The sequence below is a fragment of the Pteropus alecto genome, unplaced genomic scaffold, assembly GCF_000325575.1.
Source record: "Pteropus alecto unplaced genomic scaffold, ASM32557v1 scaffold73, whole genome shotgun sequence".
NCBI lineage: Eukaryota > Metazoa > Chordata > Mammalia > Chiroptera > Pteropodidae > Pteropus > Pteropus alecto.
In genome coordinates, this window is record NW_006436284.1 from 3790087 (window position 1) to 3811070 (window position 20984).

Here is a 20984-nt window from a genome sequence, read left to right on the forward strand (position 1 = left end):
AACTGGCACCCAGGAAGTCCAGATGAGAATGGATCCTTCTGCTCCTACAAAGGTCCTGAGCGTAATTCCTGAATTCCCTACGTACCAGGATTATTCCCCCACATCAGACACATACACAAGCACATCTTGCTGAATTTTTACCATACCAAAAAACATGCAAGGATGAACTGTCGCTCCAAATGTTGAACTCCCTGCTATGAGATCAGCATTTTTTGTTCTTTTTAAAAATACATCAAAACTTTACACTCATAGCTAATGAGTTCAAAACTGTACACAGGATTTTCTTGCATTTTCTTCCCGCCACAGGCTAGAGAATTTCAGTGCGATGAGGACTGGGCAGCAGGAGCCAGAGCGCATTGGCAGGATCTCTGCCTCTGTCTTCCGCTGGTTTCTTCTCTCAACTGCACAGAGAGAATACTTTGTTTTGATCCGGGGCTTTCTTGGCAAGGCCATTCTAAGCTTTGTGCCCTGCTGCAAGACCTTGACTGGTGGCATGTTCTTTGCTGAAACTCAAAAATTCTTTTATTACTGACACATCATGGGACCAGTGACACTTATAACTATGATTATGTTTGATTTTACCATATTTCACGTTAAATCTTTATTAAAAAAAAAAAAAAGACTAAGGCTGGAATTTTAGAAACATTTCAGCAACAGATTGAGACTCAGTATTTACTCATTTCAGTTCTGTGTATATATATATATTGGAGACTAAAATTTGTTTGTTTGTTTGTTTGTTTGTTTTAAATCTTCCAAATGACACAGAACGAAAGCCAGAAGTCCTCTTAAACAATCCCTGAAAACATTACCTGACCCCATTCCCTTCTTCTAAGAGGTGGAAAGAGATTGGCTGGGAAAAACTAAATGATGTAATTTTTTCTTTCCTACTCAGAGTAGCCAAGCAGAAGAAAGCCACCACACAGAGAGATCATATCATTAGGTGGCAATTCTACTGTCATGCCCATGAGGCATCTTGCATCTTGAAAGAAAGAAAAGGGGTAGGGTTAGGAAATGTAGCTATTTATACAGCCTTACTTCTAAAAATACTGTAAGCTCCCTGAGACCATATCATACCTGCCCACAATACTAACACATGTACTTTTCACAAGTAAATTGTTGATTAAATAAGAGGAAATATGTATTCTTACCTGTCTGTTAACCAGGGCTAGTTTTCTGGAGTTTAACACACTTTGGGCTCAAGTAAAAACAATAATTTGAAGCAGCAACAGTTCAGACCTTTTTCATACTAATATCATTTCCACAGGATATCTCAATACTTAGTGTTTAATTTCTGAGATACCCACTGTCCTTATTCAGGATGTGATAGTGTGCTCTGCATTCCTTATTAGAAAACATTGGTCTGTAAGGAGAATGATATACTGTGTATTACTACTGTTAGGCTGTAAAATTGTTAATGGACAGTGTAAAGAATTGTATCCACTTTATTAAAAAGAAAAGTATTGTATATAATAACTACTGCCCTAAAACATGTATCATACTCACGCTAATAAACTTTTCTGCATGCTCTAACATAAAGTATATTATGTCGCTTTTTTTTTTTTTGTCTCAGAATAAACTCATGAATAGCTTAAGGGTATGTGCATTTCTACAAGACTTTTATTGGGTGAACTCAGAAGAAAATGTTTTGATCGGATTTGAGAACAAAGAAGCGCAAACTTTGTTGACTAGTAATATATTAGGTACCTAATTTAAGCCCATTTTTTAGAAGAAATCAGTTATCAGATAACAGTCATTTGAGCTGATATAATTAGAAAAAGCTGAGACAACAAAAGAGTGTTTTGAATGTCCTATGTATGGTGCATCCTGTACACTGATTTGAGGTCAGAGGTTTGGTATTTTTGTATTTCTGTCTCATCTTGCGCACCAGCCGTGTATTTTACGTCAAGGTAAATGAGCATCCTGTCTTATATGTTAAATTAAAAACTGACTCTTAAAGAAGAATATGATTGCTGTGATTTTTAAGTACACGGATTTTATCCAAGATTAATACTTTTTCTAAAGCTCCAACTTTTTTTTTTTTTTGGCTCTTTAGTAGGTTTTCACTTTGATGCTCTAAAAGGAGAAAACAAAAAGCAAATAAAATCTGTCTGTGGTGTTTCCTGTACACAATACAGCAGTGCGATTAGTCTTTTGCAAACTTGAGACAAAAGCCACAGAATCCATATTATTATGTATCTTCTCCTAATGAGATATATTAATAATAAATTATCCACTGTATAATAATAGATAGGACCACATAGTGTGAAACAAAAAAAGTACTAAGACATAAAAAGTTATTTTCTTTATTCAATCTATAGTTTAAAGAAATAAAATTATTTAATATATAAAGCTGGAAGAAAATACAGGAATAAATTATAGTAGTAGTTACACGTGATCGTCTGGTAGAAGATTTCATCCTCAAACTATGATCTTGGGTGACTGAGGAAGGTATTTTTACAGAAGAAACAGACTGAGTTATAAAGAGGTTATTTATAGAAGAAACAGACTGAGTTATGAAGAGGTTATTTATAAGTCCTATAGCCAATTTGTGGCAAGACATATCCCAATGCCCCATCTTTTCTCTCTTACTGTGAGATAAGTGGTAGATTACTAGAAAGAATCTGGATATATTTATTAGAAAATAAATGGTATACATCAAGATTTGTTATTTTTTAAGTCTAGAGCATAGATGCAATATTTACTTTCTGATCCTTTGTAATGCCTTTATTTACTCTAATTATAAAGATTAATTTGATCATCATGGGCAGATGTCAGGAAGAATATTCACCAAACAGAAGTGATTATTAATTAAGAAGATTAGAGGTGATTTCTATTTTATTCTGTAGAAAGTTATAGTATTTGAATTGTTTTAAAATAGGTATCAATTTTTTAATAAGACAAAAATTCATTTAAGATAAAAGGGGGTATACCACATTGCAGAAAATCTGAAAAACACAAATAAATAATTTAAAAACAATCATTATACCGGCACTAGAAATGGATAATATTAAATTGTCTTTTCTCTGGGCATACATGTTTATTTTTAACATATTTCTACTTTGATGTACTTGAAATCACAAAGAATGTGATAGCCCACCCTTTAAAAAATTTAACAATATATGTCTTAATTTATCTTTACTATTAAAAGGGTAATAGCCAACAAATTCTTTTCCTTACTCTGGAGTTGATAATAGGGAGGAAAATTACCCCTTCTCACATTCTAAGTTAATAACCACTATACACACATGCACATACCATACTAAAATTCTTTGTAATCCAGATGTCAAATAATTATTTATCTACTTCTTCAAGCAGGAGTGGAGCGAGACAGACAGTGAGGAGTAGGGAGGGAAAGATGGGAAAGGTAATCTCACTAAGAATAAAAGCAAATGTGGCCTGTTTATCATGCTATACCAACTGGGTTATTTTATTAACAATCTCAGAAAAAGAAAAAATTCTTACCAGAAACTGGACCTGGCATTGTTAAACCACAAGCATTTACAGAAAGAACTCACTGAAGAGGGAACAGGGGAACAAACAAGAGAGAGATAAAAAACAACAATATGGCAAATGTAACTCTATCAATAATTACATTAAATGTGAATGATCTAAACACTCAAATCGAAAGGCAGAGATTGATAAAAGAATAAGGTTCATCTATCTGCCCTTTAAAAGAGACACGCTTTAGATTCAAAGGCATAGATAAGTTGAAAGGAAAATGATGGAAAAAAGATTCCCATGTAAACATAGCCATAAGAGAGCTGAAGGCAGCTTCATTAAGCAAACAAAATGAACATTAAGATGTGTGCAGTTCCAGACTTGGGCAGATTCTAGCCTTACAAGGGAACAGGAGATCCCCAAAATTCCTCTAAGTATATGGAAATCCTAGATTTATCCTTGAGTTTACTTTGATGTCCTGCAGGTTTTCAAGGACTCATTGGTTCCTAAAATGAAACTTCAGTGTGGATTACAGCAGAATCATGGAGGCATCCTACTCTGAGATTTGAATCTTAAATCAGTGTGTACAGTCCCCGACCTGCACAGATTCCAGTTACAATGATCCGATTCCTCTCTAATGGCAGGAATAATAGGCAAAGCACCATTGCCCATAGGCACCCAGGCTGCCAACCACTTCACAGATGAATGCAGTTTGGTCATGTGCCAGAGCTCTAGCTAGTACTTGATTGGCAAGTACTGGTTGGAATTAATAAAAGCAGCATTGAAACATCTTCAGGTTTGGTCTTTAGTTTCCGCTTTGTTCAGCTATTTTGTTTTTGTAGTATCTTTCAACAAAGAATGTGTGGCATAAATTCATTTAAATACCACAATGCCGAATGGTATTCCAAAGGCAAGAGTGGAAATGCCTCAAGCTGGTAAACAAAACACAGCATCCAGAATTGGCGCTCAGACTATCACCAATAAATTCTGGAAGTTAGCCATACCGGGGACTCTACCTGTCTTTGCTGCAATGCCCAGCATTCTAGTTTCACATGCTGAGCCTCTCATCTTCTATTTTCTTTTCTTCCTTTGCTCTCAGACTTCTCTATCCCATTTGCACCCAAGTACCATCGATTATTCCTTTTCACACACTTTTCAAACCTTCATTTTATTCTTGTGATTTTTGCATACCTTGTTATCATAAGATGGGTAATTCTGCAAAGATTTTACTTAGCCTATCGTTTGACAGCACCTTGGTTTTCCACCTTCCAAGATGGACCGTGTCTTCTTGAATGAAGATTGTATGTTTAAATGGAGAGTCATTTGTATTCTGCAAGAGGTTTACAAATGGGATATGGGAAGCAAGTAGTTTTGAATGAAACTAATGGGGCTGAGTGAAGTCCCCGTTTTTCTATGAGGAGAGGGAAAAAAGAGAAGAGACTAACATTTATTGCCTACATCTCATGTGTCAGGCATTGGGCTAGGCCATTTTCCAACATTGCGCTTTTTAATCTATCAATAACACTAAGTGATGGTGTTTATTCTTTCTGTTTCCAAGATAATGTAACTGAGACTCAAAGGAGTTGAGGAACTAGTTCAAGATTAAAAAGCTAGTAAATGGTGATGCTGAAACTAAAACCAAGATCTATCTAGTTTTAAAGCCATTTCCCCTGAGAATAAGTCACAGGAAGAGAAATGAAAACACAGAGATGCAGGAAAACATACATATATTTTTGTAGTATCTGGCACATAGTAGACACTAAGGAAATATTTGTTTATTATTGAACAAATACAAGAATTGATGAACTTAGTAAAGTTTTTATTTTTCCAGCTATTATATTTCTTTGGGAGGAAAACTGTCAATATGCAGCGGGGTCACTAATTATAGACTTGTAGATTTTAAGGTAATTTAAAAGTCACCCAGTCCTGGAAACTTCTTTACAATGTCACTGACAGTGTGACCCAGACTATCTAGGCCACTTTCAAGACTGAGGTTCTCACTTCAGCTGCAGGTCTTGCTCTGCTTCTGAGAAGCACTATTGTTTGGAAGTATGATCTTACATTTCAAATTCTAATATTGACTCTGTATCAACAAAAGTGTCTGTGCATCTATCTATATGTGCTTTACCCTATTAATTATATCTTAGAGTGATGAGTTCCATAAACTTACTACCTCTTGTGCAAAGTAATATTTCATTTAATTTTTCCATCTCCGTATTATTTTAATATCTAAAATTGCCTCTCCAGTTAACGTCTCTCAATGTGTTTCTCTTCTACCAACTTTCAGGACTCTCAGATGAGCGTTTTAACTTACTCGAAAAATTTTTAAAAGCCCAATTGATAAAAAAATATATATATACATAGCAATATTGGGATCATTACTATATTCTAAACTATTGAGAAAATCAAGACAAAATATGACAGTGCCGAAATAAAGTGCAGCACAGCTATGATGCACTTTGCTCCTAACAAGCTTTTCTCATAGTGACAATATAAGTAGGTTCTTGACAGAATTATGAGCATAAGATGAAAGAATGCATTTCACAAAAAATGTATTAGCTCACGCATGATGTTAATGTATGATTAGCTCATGTAGGGTCAAGAAATTAGCACCACTTATTTAAGATCCTAGATCTTTATATTAATATACTTACAGGTAAAAAGTTTTAAAAGGAAACTATTTCAACATTAACAGGCTTATTTATGGTAAAAACTAAGACACAAACTAAAAAATGGTAAAAATAATTTCGAAACAGTATTTAGAGGATGGGAAATTGAAGCTTTGAAGAATTCCATCTCTGAAAGTGCCTTTAAAGTTTTCTCAAAGTTTTAAATAATGTCAAAGTCATAATACCCAAATATTACAAATCAAGACACTAAAACAAATCATTTTTCATTCGTATAAGAAAGTATAAATATTTTCATATACACGTTCCAGAATAAAATAAATATTTTTTTGATCGGTAATATTTTATTTAAGGATGTAGTTGGTATCTTGTAACAGAGCATTTCATTTAGAGTGGCTTAAATCTGTTGATGATGAAACGCATTGTGGTATAGCCATATACCTACCATTCAGCAATAAAAAAGGAAGGAACTACTAAGACTCAGGAACATAGTTTAATCCCAAAAGTACGATGCTAAAGACCACATAAAAGACCACATACTGAATGTTTCCATTTATATGAAATTCTAGAAAAGGCAAAACTATAGTGACTGAGGGCAGATGAGTTTGCTGTGGCTGAACTGAGGGGAGAAGATTGACTGCAAAGGGCCATGAGAGAATTTTGAAGTAATAGAAAAGTTCCATGCTGTGACTGCAGTGATAGCTACATGCTGCAACTGCACCTTTGTCAAAGGAAAAATAGTTAGACTACTGTCATATGTAACATGGGAAACTAGAAAACAGAGACGAGGGAAAACGAAAATGACATTAGTCTCAGCTTAGACCCCACTCATGTACAAATATGAAACACAAAAATACCAGATACCCTAAGGCTCCAAAACATGCCACCCATGGACATGTTTTGGGGAAAAAATTTAAATTACCCTAGTCAAATAAAAAATATTAAATGACAATAATAATACACATAAAATAGAAGAGGTCATTTTTCCTGTGACACTTAACAGTCAACAAATAAATATTAAAACATATTTGTTTTTAGAAGATATTCTTGAAATAGGAAAGGGACCTTGAAATAACTTTTTTAAAAAAGTGTATTTTTAAAATTAAATGCCTTAATTATTATTAACAAAAAATTTAAAAGGGATAAGCTTGTTTTCCTGACATGATCGTAAGTCCAGTGGTGGGTAGTTTGGACCGCTGCTGTAGCTTAAAGACATCATGGTCAACTCTTGGAAACTCTGATTCTCCTGACCTTTTTGCCGGCCTTGGTCACAAGCCAGTTTGTTGAACCTTCTGGAAGGACATCTATGCTCCAGGATAGAAGAAGATCAAGAAAAGCCAGTGTTCTCTTAAAAAATATCAGATTTGTAAAAGATTTCCCAGAATACTTTCTTCCCAGAAGGCTTCCACTTATCCCTTGTTGTCCATAAAGGTGTTGCATGACCACTCCTAACTGCGAGGGAAATAGAATGTTTAACTTCCAGCCTTTATAATATAAGTAAAAGATAAGTTGGGTGAGATTGAGTATTATGTTATTCAGCTTGTAATGTCCACTCAAATAATATTTCAATTATAATCAACATGACGACTATTTCTTTTAAAGTTTATTCATATATTTATAAACGAAACTTCAGGTCAGGAAGGATCTCTCAGAGCCTTTCCAATTCCAAAATTCTATGAAAGTACAAAGGAAAAATTAAAAATATCTTTCAAGATGATTCGACACATGTTCATCATAATATGAATTTATATAGTGCCTTTCTAAGACTTGTCTAACATCTAAAACTCTAAAAACATTTAAAACTATAAAACCATGCATTATTTAAAATATTTCAGACACTATTCATTTATTAAAATATTAATTTAACAGACATGTATTAAGTATCTACTGTACGCAGGTAATTTTACACCTAAAAACTTCCCTCGAAGAGGTATCGAAAGATGCTTTCTGATGAAAATTCTTTTCTAACAATTTTTTGGAAAGTGTTTTCTGCAAAGTTGTGAGTTAAATACGTTGACCCTGTAGCTCCAGTCTCTCTTTCTCAGGGAAGTCCTACTACATGGCACACGTTGCTTTCTCCCTTCTCTGAATTCCGACTAATTACCGTCGACCCTAGTCCGCTTGGCACTAAATGGCATTTTAATTTCATACATATGCATGCACTCATTCCAGGCCCACTTGAAGGTACAACTGGCTCAAATTAACAGTTACAAATATCCTTGGATGTATTGAACTCTTTGTTCTGTAACCTGCAATCTACTTACTACTGGTCTTTCAAACAAATCCTCCTTCAATTCTTTCTAAAAATTCCCAAAGGGCTGTCTCGTGCTCATGACTACAACTTCTTGGTTATCATGTGGTCTCTGCCATTTTCTTCCTCTAGTTCTTGCTCCTGGCCTCACCTAATGCTGGCATCCTCGATACAAAGGTGCTTTGCTGTCTTCTCTTCTGAAATCAAAAAAAAAAAAAAATTAAAGATTTCTCTTTTAAATCATCAACAGGAGCCAGGACAGACACTTTTCTATAATCCAAGCTGTCCTCTTTTCACATGCCAGGTCCATGCTTCATCTCCTCCATTTATGTAACCTCGCTTATAAAGCCCTTCAATCCTGAATGCAAACTGACTCCCAGTTAATTCCACTAGTCCTCCTGCCCTACACTGCTGAAGTCTGAGCAAGGGCCCTTATTACATGAGTACTTCTCACCCCATAAGTTGACTGTCAGTCAGCTTTCTGAGGGCAGGATGCATTGTCCTCCCTCTGCTTTCTGTGTGGTAGCTGCCTACAACAGGCACTCAATAAACATGTGTTGGATTGAATGTGACAGGACTTAGCATGAAGAGAGGAAATTTCCTCACTGCACAGAATTTAAAAGTTGGCTAAAGGCAAAACTGAGAATGAACACAAGGTTTTCACAGAAATGTCGGTTGAATTGCTTTTGATGGCATTGTGAGGAAAGTATCTTTGAACTGATAGGAATAGTAGAGGAAGCAGGATGGCTCAGACACCCTAGGGGATACCTAGCTCTCCAATGAGACTTTTACTTTATGTTTAAAGATTATTTCCACTGACCGTAAAATGAAACATCCGTTCTCTTTAATCAATTTCTAGTCAAGGCAGCCAAATCTGTTTAGATTGTCTTTTGAAGATGTGATTAAATATGAATAATTAGCCTCTCTCCTTTCCTGAACACTGTGACAATAATATTGACATTTTGTTTCCCTTAAATTGCATTCTAAGGTCCACTTCCACCACAGCTCCTTCCCCAGATGACATTTCTGTAGCCCAGACCTTGCACCACCTCTCTCTACACTTATATTTTCTTTTTAATTTATATTTTTTAAAATTTAAGTCACAATTATTGAGGTATAATTTACATACAGCAAATTTTGTCCTTTTCAAATCCACAATTTTATGGGTTTTGAAAAATGTACATAGTCATATAACCACCGCCACAATCAAGATATAAAGTATTTCGATCACCTTAAAATTTTCTCATGCCCTTTCAGTCAATTTCCTCCCTTCATCCAAGCCTCTGCAATTAATCTGATTTCTGTCCCTGTAGTTTTGCTTTTTCCAGAAAGTCATGTCAATGGATTCATAAAGTATGTAGTCTTTTGTCCTCTGCTTTTTCTTTTGTGATATAGCGTGTTTGCAATTCATGCATATCGCTGCTTATATGTTGCTCATTCCTTATTATTGCTGAACAGTATTCCATTGCACGGATGTATTTTGTGATCATGATGTACTTATTTTGTTTTTCCTGTCTTTGAAACTTGTGCTTGTTGTGGGCTGGAAAGAATTGTATTTATAATACAATATGAGAGAGAAATCATGCCAAGTATTGAACATATTTACCTATGTTTTATATTGACCAGGCTGAAATGTACTCAGATCCTATGTATTGCATAAACCACTTAATAAATTTATGTGATTCTTTTTCCTTTAAAACAGTTTTGAAAAGTGTGGTCTGAGATTTTGTATCTCAGACTATAATTTGGCCCCATAATATAGTGGAGACAAAAAGGATTTTGAAGTTTGGGAAACTTGGGTCCATGTGATAGTCAGATAGTTGTCACTGGCCCCTTCTCAGCTCCCTATGCCAATTAGTCTCTTTGGTATATACAGATTTTTAATTTCTGTAATAATTTATGGTAAGAAGAAAGTTGTTTTCCCTTCAGATTCCAAATAATTTATTTAAACCATTTTAAATGTAATTCTCATTATAACAGGCATCGATATTTTTAACTATGTAGAAATAGCAACAGGTTGTTTGCATTTGGGTTCAAATTAAACTGAATATCAACATATAGAAAGTGACTCATATAGAATGGAAGTGTTTGATCTAATCTTTTCTCATCAGCACTGATGCTTGTCACCTATCTTCCTCTCGATCCATATGTTCATCTCTGCAGCCTACCATCCAAAGATGACACAGGAAGTTCTTCTGCCTTGCTACAAATATTGAGAGCCAATAAGAAAGGCATATAAGAAAACCCTAACTTGGGGGTGTGGTGTGGGGATGGAAATAGATTATAAATAAAAATAAATGGCAACTTACATGCAATAACATATACCAAGCAGATGTGTATAACTCTTGGATTCCCAAGCATGAAAGGAGTTACATCCAGGCACATAGTTACACTGTAATATTACAATAAGATTGCTCTGGCTCAAGTCTGACTTAGAGATAGGTAAGAAACCCAGGCCTAACTCTTCTTCAGGTTACTAGAATGTATATCTATCTCACAGATACCAGTTAGCAGCAATATTGTCCTCCTGTCATCCTTTTCATCTGCTCCTCTTACTCCCATGATGGTTACAACTTTCAGCCCAGACTGTATGGTGTGGTGCCCAGACCACTGCTGTCTTCTGCCTTCAGTATTGATCATTTGAACATTCTTGGTAGTGTAAGGGAGGGAAAGAAATTTTCCCTCCGTTGTCCTAGTTCTTGTCTGGGGCTCTGTGAATTAGTCTGACAAGAGATAGAATAAAAAGAAAAAAACAAACAAAAGTTTATTAACATGTGCATCAAGCATACATGGAAAACTCATTGATGAATAACTCTGAAGTGTTGGTTCGCAAGCTAGCCCTCATACACGGAGGGCAAGGAGAAATCAAAGAGACAGGTCACTCCAGATTGGTCGATGGCAAGTTTAATAAGCAAGGGAACTTTCATACAAGACCTGTCTTGAGTGATCACAAGTACATCTCCTTACCACCTATCACAATCTTAAAAGTTTATACAGCAGCTTAATAGGGCTTAGTCATGTATAGTGTCCAGATTGTCTCCACAAAACATTTCTCTCTTAAGGCTGTGTCCTTGCAAACGACTTGGGCTATGGGAACGGTGAGCAGAGCATATATTCCAAGGTCAAGGGAGGGCTGAGGAGACTCCAGATGCCCAAGTCCAACTTGTGAGTCAACCAGTGGTCATGTCCTCTTGATGACTTTCTCCAACAGAAAGATGAATAGAACTTGGGGCTCATATAGCATCTTAACAAAGAACAATAATTTTGTAGAGAAAGGACAAGACAAGAAAAGTAGTTTAGGCTTTTAGTGGCAAGAAACTGTGGAAAGGTAAATATATAGGGAAATTAATTAAAGATAGGGGCTAGTTAATAAGGTCTGTTATATAAGTTTCTTGGGTACTCGGTCTAGGCTGATAAGAGTCTAGAGCTATCTCTTGTGACTAGAAATTGTCCTGCCCTTTCTGGTAGAGAGGGGAAGGGCAGAAAGTTTTTCTTATGTCTGCTTATTCTCAATTTCCTTTAGTTCAAGGTAATCCTAATGTGAAAGTGGTATAATCTGGGATGGCATACCCTGAACTCTTTCGGGGGCCTCTAACTTGCAGTCAGTCCCTCCTCTGGTCCATGCTCCAGTGATATGTCTACTGAGATGAGGAAACTGTCTACCACTTCATTTGTATTATAATTTATCCAAAATATAGCACTATTTTTTGCTCCATCCTGGGGGGTGACACTACCATTTTACTATTTTGTTCTGTAATCATTTTAGTATGTTTTCTCTCCTGGGATTTAGAGCGGACACCTTGCTTTACTCAAATTCATCTTGCCTCTTGAAAACCTCTTGTCCCTTGGATTAATATTTCAGATCTTGACTATCTCCTAGAAATAATTCCCTCCCTGGATGTTTCACAGCTCAGATAGATGTGAGGGTGTGTCAGACGAGCCCCTAGACTCTGTCTGGATCCTCGTATTAGCCTGCCTCCTGAGAGTCCCTCCTCCTTGCCCTCCAACCTCACACACAAATACACATGCATACGCAAGCATATACACATGAACAATCCTACACCACTGTGTGTAACTTTGAAAAATATTATTTAAAAGTTTATTCAAAGTATAAATATAAAATGTCAAGACTTATCAAATTATACACTTTAAATATATGTGGTTTATTATGTGTCTATTATACCTCAATGCAGCTGTTAAAAAAACAAATATAATCACTATTAAAATATTATATTTTATATATATGTACATGTGTGTGTGTGTATATATATATAAAGGGGTTTGGCAGGGGTTTGTGCTAGGGCTGGATCTGAGATTTAGTCACATATGTCATGTGGAGTTAGGTAGTTGGGAAAGGAGAAAGCAGAGAATGGAAAAGAACAGAAGCCAAAGTACAAGGAAATACAGTGGAAAAATATTCTGAGCCAGACTCAGAAACAGAGCCAAGGGTCTGGAGGAAATAGTATTTCTGGATATAACATGGTAATTTATTTGAACCCTTGTGACCTGGCTACCCTGGACACAAGTGTGCACCCTGAGGGTGGGGGGAGGGAGGAACAGCTGCAGGTAGATCTCACTGGATCATGGAACACACTGGGGCAAAGGCAGCCTTCTTGAGAATCCCTCTAAGAGAGTGTCAGTCAGAGAGGAAGTGCAGCCTCCTTGTTTTCAGGCAGGCTTACAAGGGGACCTGGCAGCAAGAGGTCTGAAAGTCATCATCACTTGTGGAGATGGAAGGATCTATGCCTCATTCGTGGTGGAGGAGAGCAGTGACCAACAGAACACATATGTGTAAATTGCAGTGTGTACATATACAAGTGGAAAAAGTGAGAGGAGGACATTTGGGCATTCGCATGAATAGGATCTCATCTACAGTCAGAGACTGGCAAGTTTCAATTAAAAAATGTGTGGAAGTCTTGACCTCTATGTATATGTCATGGTCACAACTCTAAGAAGGAAATGAACTGCATGACCGCAGCCTACCATGGAAAAATATGTGGTTTTAAGGGCTGCAAAAAATGGTACCTTGAAACATCTTCATTTACCTTTAGATCTAGAGGTTTTTGATGGTATAAGTCACCTTTTATATAACTGTATTTTTATAAAGGTTCTTAATGAACCTAAAGAGAATATGTCTCATTCCACTGAATGGCAATAAACCATACTGAACTTACATATTCTCCGCTTTTATGCCTTATATGCTTTCAGTTTTAACAAGGATCCTAAGACAATATTTGGTAATGAGATTTCAGACTCACTGGGGACAGCCAGTTAACATATTGGTTCTCACCACAGTGCTTAACCCATTACTTTGCACATGGTAGGTGCTAGGTAGATAGGTGTTAAGTAAATGAATAAATGACAAAATAGAAGTTGTTGCAAGATTCTCAACTTAATCCAACTGAAGTATCATGTTAGAAATTGTAAGAATTTATGAGAAAGAAAGGTAGGAAGTCTAGAAGAGAATTATGCAGGAAATTTAGAGACAAATACTGGAAGACCATGAAAGAAACCAACTTTTGTGAGCCAAGGATAGAAGCTTTGTTTTCTCATGTAGCATAATAGGACATGTAGAAGCAGAAAAGACTTAGATCATAATTAAACCTGAGATCCCTGGCAAAACTTAAATTCCAAATCTTTTCACTGATTTCATTCTTTTGATGTGTAAACAAAACTCACTAGCCTGCCAGTCAAATAAATCCTAATGGCAAAATTGGCTCTGTTTGACTTTTTGATGTTAAACATTTGAAATGCATTTCCATCTAAAAGGACAGACTCCAATGTGAATGATGCAATGAAAATTACTTCAAATAAAATAGGAGTTAGCCTCACTCATAGGAAGCACTAAAAGTTAAATTGCAAAATGGTTGAGAAAGGAGAGAAAGAAGATTCTCGACTTCAGAAAAGAATAAAAAAGAAATAAGCAAATTAAAGAATCAAAGGTTGTATATTCATAGCAGAGAACTTTAAGAAAAAATATTTCATCGTGAATGGTCTTGTGAGTGTGTCAAACTGAAGAAGATGCTGTTGTACTGAGTTAAAATTAGGTCTCATAAAATCAAGATGACAGGCAGGTCATGGAAGTTGAAGTTATAGGGCAATGGAGATGGTGAGTAATTAAAGAGGAAGTCAGTCTACAGAGAGGAGAATGGAACAGGTACATACATGAAGGCAAAGACAAGAGCTCATGCCATTTCTACAAGTTGTTCAGAGTGAACCGTGTTCTTGTCTTTCCAGTCTCCATTTCCAGTCCCTGAGACCAGGCTGTAATTCATGTCTTTGGGTTCTCTAAAGTTTCCTCTTATCCTTTCAATTAACTCTTCTTTGACTTAGGCTAATTTAAGTAAGACTGATTTTTTTCCCTTGAAAAATAACCTGTCTCTAGCTGAAACATCTAAGTTTTCCAGAGAAGGATAGTAGCTAAGAGCCATACAGCTAGCTTGATCCATCATATGACACATTTCTTAAAAAAAAAATCTGAAGTACATATGAATAATGTTTCCCCTACATTAAGTTTTTCCAGGTTCTGAGAAATAAACTTCTTAACTTCTTCTCTGGTTCATTTTACTAAATTAAGATGTTAGTCATTAGTTGAACAAGTGTGTTTATTCATTAGAGCAACAAACATTTATCGAACATCAACTGTGTCAGGCCTTGTTCTAGGGTCTGTGAGTAAAAGAAGTATGAATAAAATACATAGGTGTATTAATAAGTCCAGGGAGCTAGGGGACATAGAATTATTTTACTTCCGTTTATTTGTTTTCTTTGTTTTTAAGTTGAAAGTTTCTCTTTTATTTTGGACATATGCAACTCAGCCAGTGCCTGTAGACCTGCAGGTGAGTCAAGCTTGATGGATTCTGAGCATCAGTCATGTCATGAATTTACTGGGTAACATTTGAGGAGTCACTAGTTACTTCATTTCAAATTTTCCAGGACTTATATGGAGTTTCACATTCACTACACTTTTTAGGTGTAGGGAGAAGAATATGAAACTGGTAGGAAATTCATTTCAATTTAGTAACTCTTTTAAAGAACTTATTTGCCAGGTACAGGACTAAACTCTTATGATATAAACATAAAATTTTAGAGATCCAGCATTTAAGTGAAAAGGTGGAGTATATGTATATAATTATATGTATATAATTAAATTCAAGTCATACCATAATGCAAAAGATTTTTTTTAACTAGGGGAGTCAGGAGCCAAGAAAGAAGAAAAATTGGTTCTGAATAAAGGGGATAGGAAAGGTTGGCTAGTAATATAAAATTCGACTGCAACTTTGAACTAGGATTTTAAGAAATGGAGAAAAGGGAGAAAGCCATTCCAGGGAGAAAAGATAGGTAAGAAACTAGCAAAGAAGAATGGGAGAGGCAGGCCAGTAAATAGGCGAATTTGGCCTAAGCGTAGTATACAAAAGGGAGGAATGATAAGAGAGACTGCAGAGTCAGGTTGGGGTTCAGTTGGGAGTTTAAATATTAAGGTACTTAGACTTTATTCTGTAGATTTGGAAAGACTTTCAGCAGATCATTTCTGTTTTTCAGACAGAGAACTGTGATGTATTTGACAGACATTTCTCAAAAATGAACAAAGTAAGCTTTTCATTTCAAGTGAAACAACTGATATGTGTTGCCAGTGATAAAATTCAGGCTTTTTAATGAAAATCAGAATTTTGAAAAATGCGTATCCACCTGCATGAGCTTGACAGTTTCCCAAAACATAAAGACTTTTCTGATGAGATATGTAGTGATATGATCTTTTTGATAGTATGTCATGAAATGTCATACAGTTGGAAGAGCTGCATAAGTCAGTGAACCATTATTTTCCAAATAACCAATGCCCGATGGGACAAAATCTTGCATGGGTAAAAGACCTATTCAAAATGCTCAATAGGCTAATGAATTTTAATGCACTAGATGCTGGAGGAGGTCATGGAGAGTACATACTACTGGTTAACCGGCAAGTTGGATCCAGGCAATCAGAGGCTCCTCCCTCTCTCCTGTCTTTGGAATGTAACTTCTGCCCACTATTCCCACACTAGGAGCTAATTCAAGGAGTCAGCCTTGAGAGAGTAATGTGTTATTGAGACCATCTGGAAAGTATATGTGACTAAACTCCATTAAGATCTTTATACAAACTCTTAAGATTCCGGCAAGAAAGTGTAGAGATCCAAACTATGTCCTGTTTTTCCAGCTACATATCTGTGTGATGCCAGATTAATTCATATAATTACATCGAAACTACGTATTACAACAAATTGAATGCAGAAGCATATATGAGAATCCAAGTGGTTATTTTTTAAGCCAGACATTAAGAAGATTGGCAAAAATGTAAAATAATGCAATTCTTCTCATGAACTTTTTTATTTTGGAAAATATAGTTATTTTTCATAAAATGTTATTCTTGTTAAAATTCAATAGCCTTATTTTTATTTTAAAATGAATTAACACATAAATATTGGAAAATTTATCTGTTTCAAATTCTTATATGATAAATATTGGTAGAAATAATACACATAAACAAATAGTTCTTCGGGATCCTCAATATTTTTTCCAGCTTTATTGAGGTATAATTGACAATTAAAAGTATATATATTTAAAATGTACAAAGTTATGTCTTGATGTATGCATCCAATGTGAAATGATTAACAGAATCAAGCTATTTAACATATCCACCATCTCACATAGTTACTGCGTGTGTATGGTGAGAACACTTAACAAATTTTAAATAGACCTGAAGTATCATTAACTATAGTCACCATGCTGTACATTAGATCCCCAGAACCTATTTGTCTTATAATTCACAGTTTGTACCCTAAGACCAACATCTCCTCATTTTCCCTACCCCCAGCTCCAGGTAGCCACCATTCTATTTTCTGTACTGTGGCTTGACTTTTTTAGATTCCACATGCAAGATTATACAACACTTGTCTTTCTCTATCTGGATTATTTCACTTAGCATAATGTCCTCCAGATTCATTTATGTCATTATAAATGACAGGATTTTCCTTCTTTTTTTATGGCTAAATAATATTATATATTACATATATCACACTTTTTAATACATTCATCCATGGGATCTTCAATAATTTTAAGAGTGTAAAGGGCTCCTGAGACCAAAAACTTTAAGAAGCCCTCCCTTAATCCTTATTTTCTGCTCAGAATATGGAGTCCAGCACAAGTACACCTAGACAAGACAGTTCCTAGGAATTTTAAGGCAAGAGTTCTCACTATTTTATCTCAAAACTGCTTTTACACTCTTAAAATTAATATGAAGCAAGAGTTGGCTCTTAATTTCTTGAAATTTGAAATTTTTGCCTGCTCTGGAAAAATGTAACTCCTGATTTATTCTGTACCTCATGCCAGTATAATGTTAATTCATCCAGTTCTGAGCACAAAAGCAAAGGGTGCGTTTTCCTCTCCAGTACTCAAAGACAAAGCACAAATTCCTGTCTCTCATGAAGAGAACTACCCTGCCTCCCAAATAAGGTTTGTTCCAAACACTTACTCACATTTCTGTGAGTCAGAAGGAAACAGACAGATATTCATCTCCCTGAAACCTGGCTGACTTCCCACAAGAAGTCTGTGAGGAGAGCCTAGGTTGGGTGTCAGGGTTAGAGAGCGGCCACCTAAGAGCTCACAGGTGTTATCTGGAATCTTAGTAAGCAGGTGAGTACCATAGACAGGTCAGAAAAAAAAAGGCCTTCAAGTGTTTGTCAAGATTAGTAAGTAGAGTTAGTCAGTGACACGTAAGAAAACAGCTAAGAACTGGAGGCTATACATTTTGGGTTCAAAGGTAATGAGTTTATAATCATGACTATAAGCAGTAGCATATGATAAAAACCAATTTAATACTTTAAAAATTCAAGACTCTATCCCTAACTGTGGTAAAGGGAGCATTTGATTTTCACCAGTTAAGTCTTTCCCACCTTGAAACACTTTGCTTTCAAGTGACAGTATCCTAAATATCCCATCCTGCTCACAGTACCAGTTCCACATAGATTTGGAATGGTATTAATAATAATGATTAGACTAATAATTAACAATAGATTAAGTATTAAAACACTTGATTACTTCACAAAAGCAATCATTGGAAGAATTCAACAATGTACTGGGAATTTGTGGGTGGAAAAATCAAATTTAAAGAAAAGTGAATATCCTCTTCTCAGGTCGGTGAGTAAAAAGCTCAGATATGGTTATAGAATATTCTCTTTCCAGATATGAGACTGAAATGATGGAAGAAAAATGGTCACGGTGTAATTCAAAGAGAGTCACCAGTCCACATATGGGTTCTCTCGGCATCTTGAAGTAAATCGCTTAAACTTAGTAAACAAATCAGCTCTTTATTATCTTGGAGAGGCATAAATGAGGATTTATAACACACACACGCGCACACACACACACACGCGCACACACACACACACACACACACACACACACACACACACACGGCGCTCTTGCAGGTCTGGCTTAAATATCACCTCAGATAATCATAACTTGTGAGCAGACCTTTCCTGATGAGTTAGTTTCTAACCTGGTCATTCTGCGCTTATTTTTGGCCTTTTCTCCGCCCACTTGGAAAAGGCAGAGAAAGGCACTCACCGCGCAGCCCCAAAGAGCTGTGGCTTAGGGCTCACGGGTCCCCCTGCCCTTTCACCCATGCAGAGAGCCGGGAGCCGCAAAGGGCTGCAGAAGGGCCAGGGTTCTAACCGGACCCGGGGGGTTTCCAGCGGGCGGGCGTTAGGCTGTCAGAGGGCGGGGTGGTGACAGGCCGGCTCTCGCCGGTCGGATGTGCCCAGCCAGTCCCGTCCAGGGCAGGAAGTCTGCCAGGCGCGCGGTCTCCATCCCCGCAGCTTCCGGGATCCCCGGGCTGAGACCGTGTAGGGGAGTTAGGGTGCGGTTTCCGGGGGTGTGGAGGAGCCCAGGTGCAGCCCGCGGGCTGCAGGGCCGGGGTTCAGGGAGGGGAGCGGGGGCGGGGCAGATGTGGAGTTTGCCAAGGCGGAGGGGCGGGCCGGGGCGGGCCTTGGCGCTCCGGGAGCTGCCCAGCAACTTTTCCTGGATCTCACCCGGGCCGGGGAGAGAAGCCTTCGAGACAGTTTCCGGAGAGTCTCCTGGTGCTAGGGTCCCTGTGCAATCCCAGAGCAGCTACAGTCCCCGGGGCAGGCTCAGGATGCGGCCAGGACAGAGAGGGGGCGCGCCGCTGCGGCTGGTGTTAGTGCTCAGTCAAGGTAAGCGAGGAGTTGGCTCCGCATGGGCTCCTAGGGGGACCTGCGCGGGTTCCGAGGGCAGGAGGGAGGGGTTATGCGGGACCTGGGTGCAGGTAGCGCGCGTCTCCGCTCTGATTCTGCGTGGACCCAGGCTCCCAGGTACTCGGAGACCGATGCAAAGAGACTCTCCATCCCCGCTCTCCCCCCCCTGGTGTCCCCATTAAGGCATGTCTCACCCTGTCTGTTAAGCACCCTTCAAAGTCAACTCAGTTCGAGCTTTGATTTTATGCACACACGCACGCACACGCATGTATAGAAAGAGTGGAGATTAGGACTCCCGGAGGTCGAGAGTTCTGCAGCCTGGCTTGGACAGGTGCGTGCCAGGCCCGAACCAAGGGGTTCTACGGGTCCTGGAAATCCAGTTCTGGGCGGCAGCCTGCACTTCCTAGCATGATGCCCGGTGGCTTTACCGGAGCCTGGGAGCCCCAGATGCTGACTTTTCAACCCACGGATGTGAATAAGGTCTCTATTTCTTCAGGACGCAGCACTGATATTTCTTGCCATAGGGTGCGTAGAAAAACCAAGCGCCTCTTAAATACTTGGCAGAGGGGGGAATTCTTCCTTCCCTTCTGCCTTCCTCTTATTGTAACGTCGTCTGTTCAACGAATGTAAACTCTGGCCAGGAAAAGTTCTTTCCACTTTCTGGATCTTGGCAGCCACAGCAAGAGAAGTAACCGAGCTGCATCACCAGCTGCAGTACGGTGAGCATGCGGCCCGCGGATTGCCTGACTTCTTTCGCACTAAGTTGAAAAGTGAGGCTGGGGGTGCAGGGCGGCTGCATGACCATTATGCATCTGGAGTACCTTCTCCAGACGTTCTCCAGAGCGAGCCTAATGTGTACTAACTTTAAGAATTATACTTTATTTGCAGGGAAGGGGGGGGTCATTTGTATTTTGTGGTTTGCACAGCCATCAAAACAAAAACATGGTCTCTGATTTTCAAATGTTTTTACAAAGAAGATAAATATTTCCTAAACTGTGTTTTGAGGCACTTAGTACCAGTCACTATTCTTTACGGTGGAAGAAACCTAGTCCAGATGACCCTGTAGCATTTTTCCAGGTCAGAGAGAACAGAGAAATAGCCCCACCATTTGGCCGCCATCAAGAGTAGGCATCCCTGGATTTTCTGTCTAACCTTGTGTCTTGTGCTTTTCTCCTAGGCCCCCCAAGAGTATTTTGAGGGGCCATCAACCCTAACCTAGGGCTTTCAGGCAAAGTTGGATTCATATTGAAAACCAGGCCCTGGAATACCAACCTTCCCAAGTGCTAATAGACATTTAATTCCAAGCTTTTCATCTCTCTTTAATTGCCCATTATTAACAGAAGCTATGGAAACATAACATCATTTTTCTTATCTTGGAAGTGTTGAGGCTTGTTCTTTAAACAGTAATGAGAAATACTTTAGTGA

The 20984-nt window shown here is 37.8% G+C and overlaps 1 protein-coding gene across 1 annotated transcript in view; it reads left to right on the plus strand.

The window, feature by feature from the left end:
* The first annotated feature begins 19308 nt into the window (after positions 1-19308).
* Positions 19309-20984, plus strand: part of ITGA2 (integrin subunit alpha 2) — an 84450-nt gene continuing 82774 nt past the window's right edge. Inside the window, exon 1 of the mRNA XM_006912450.3 lies at positions 19309-19538. Within this exon, the coding sequence (XP_006912512.1) occupies positions 19481-19538 (58 nt within the window). The 5' untranslated portion in view covers positions 19309-19480. The remainder of the gene's footprint in view (positions 19539-20984) is intronic.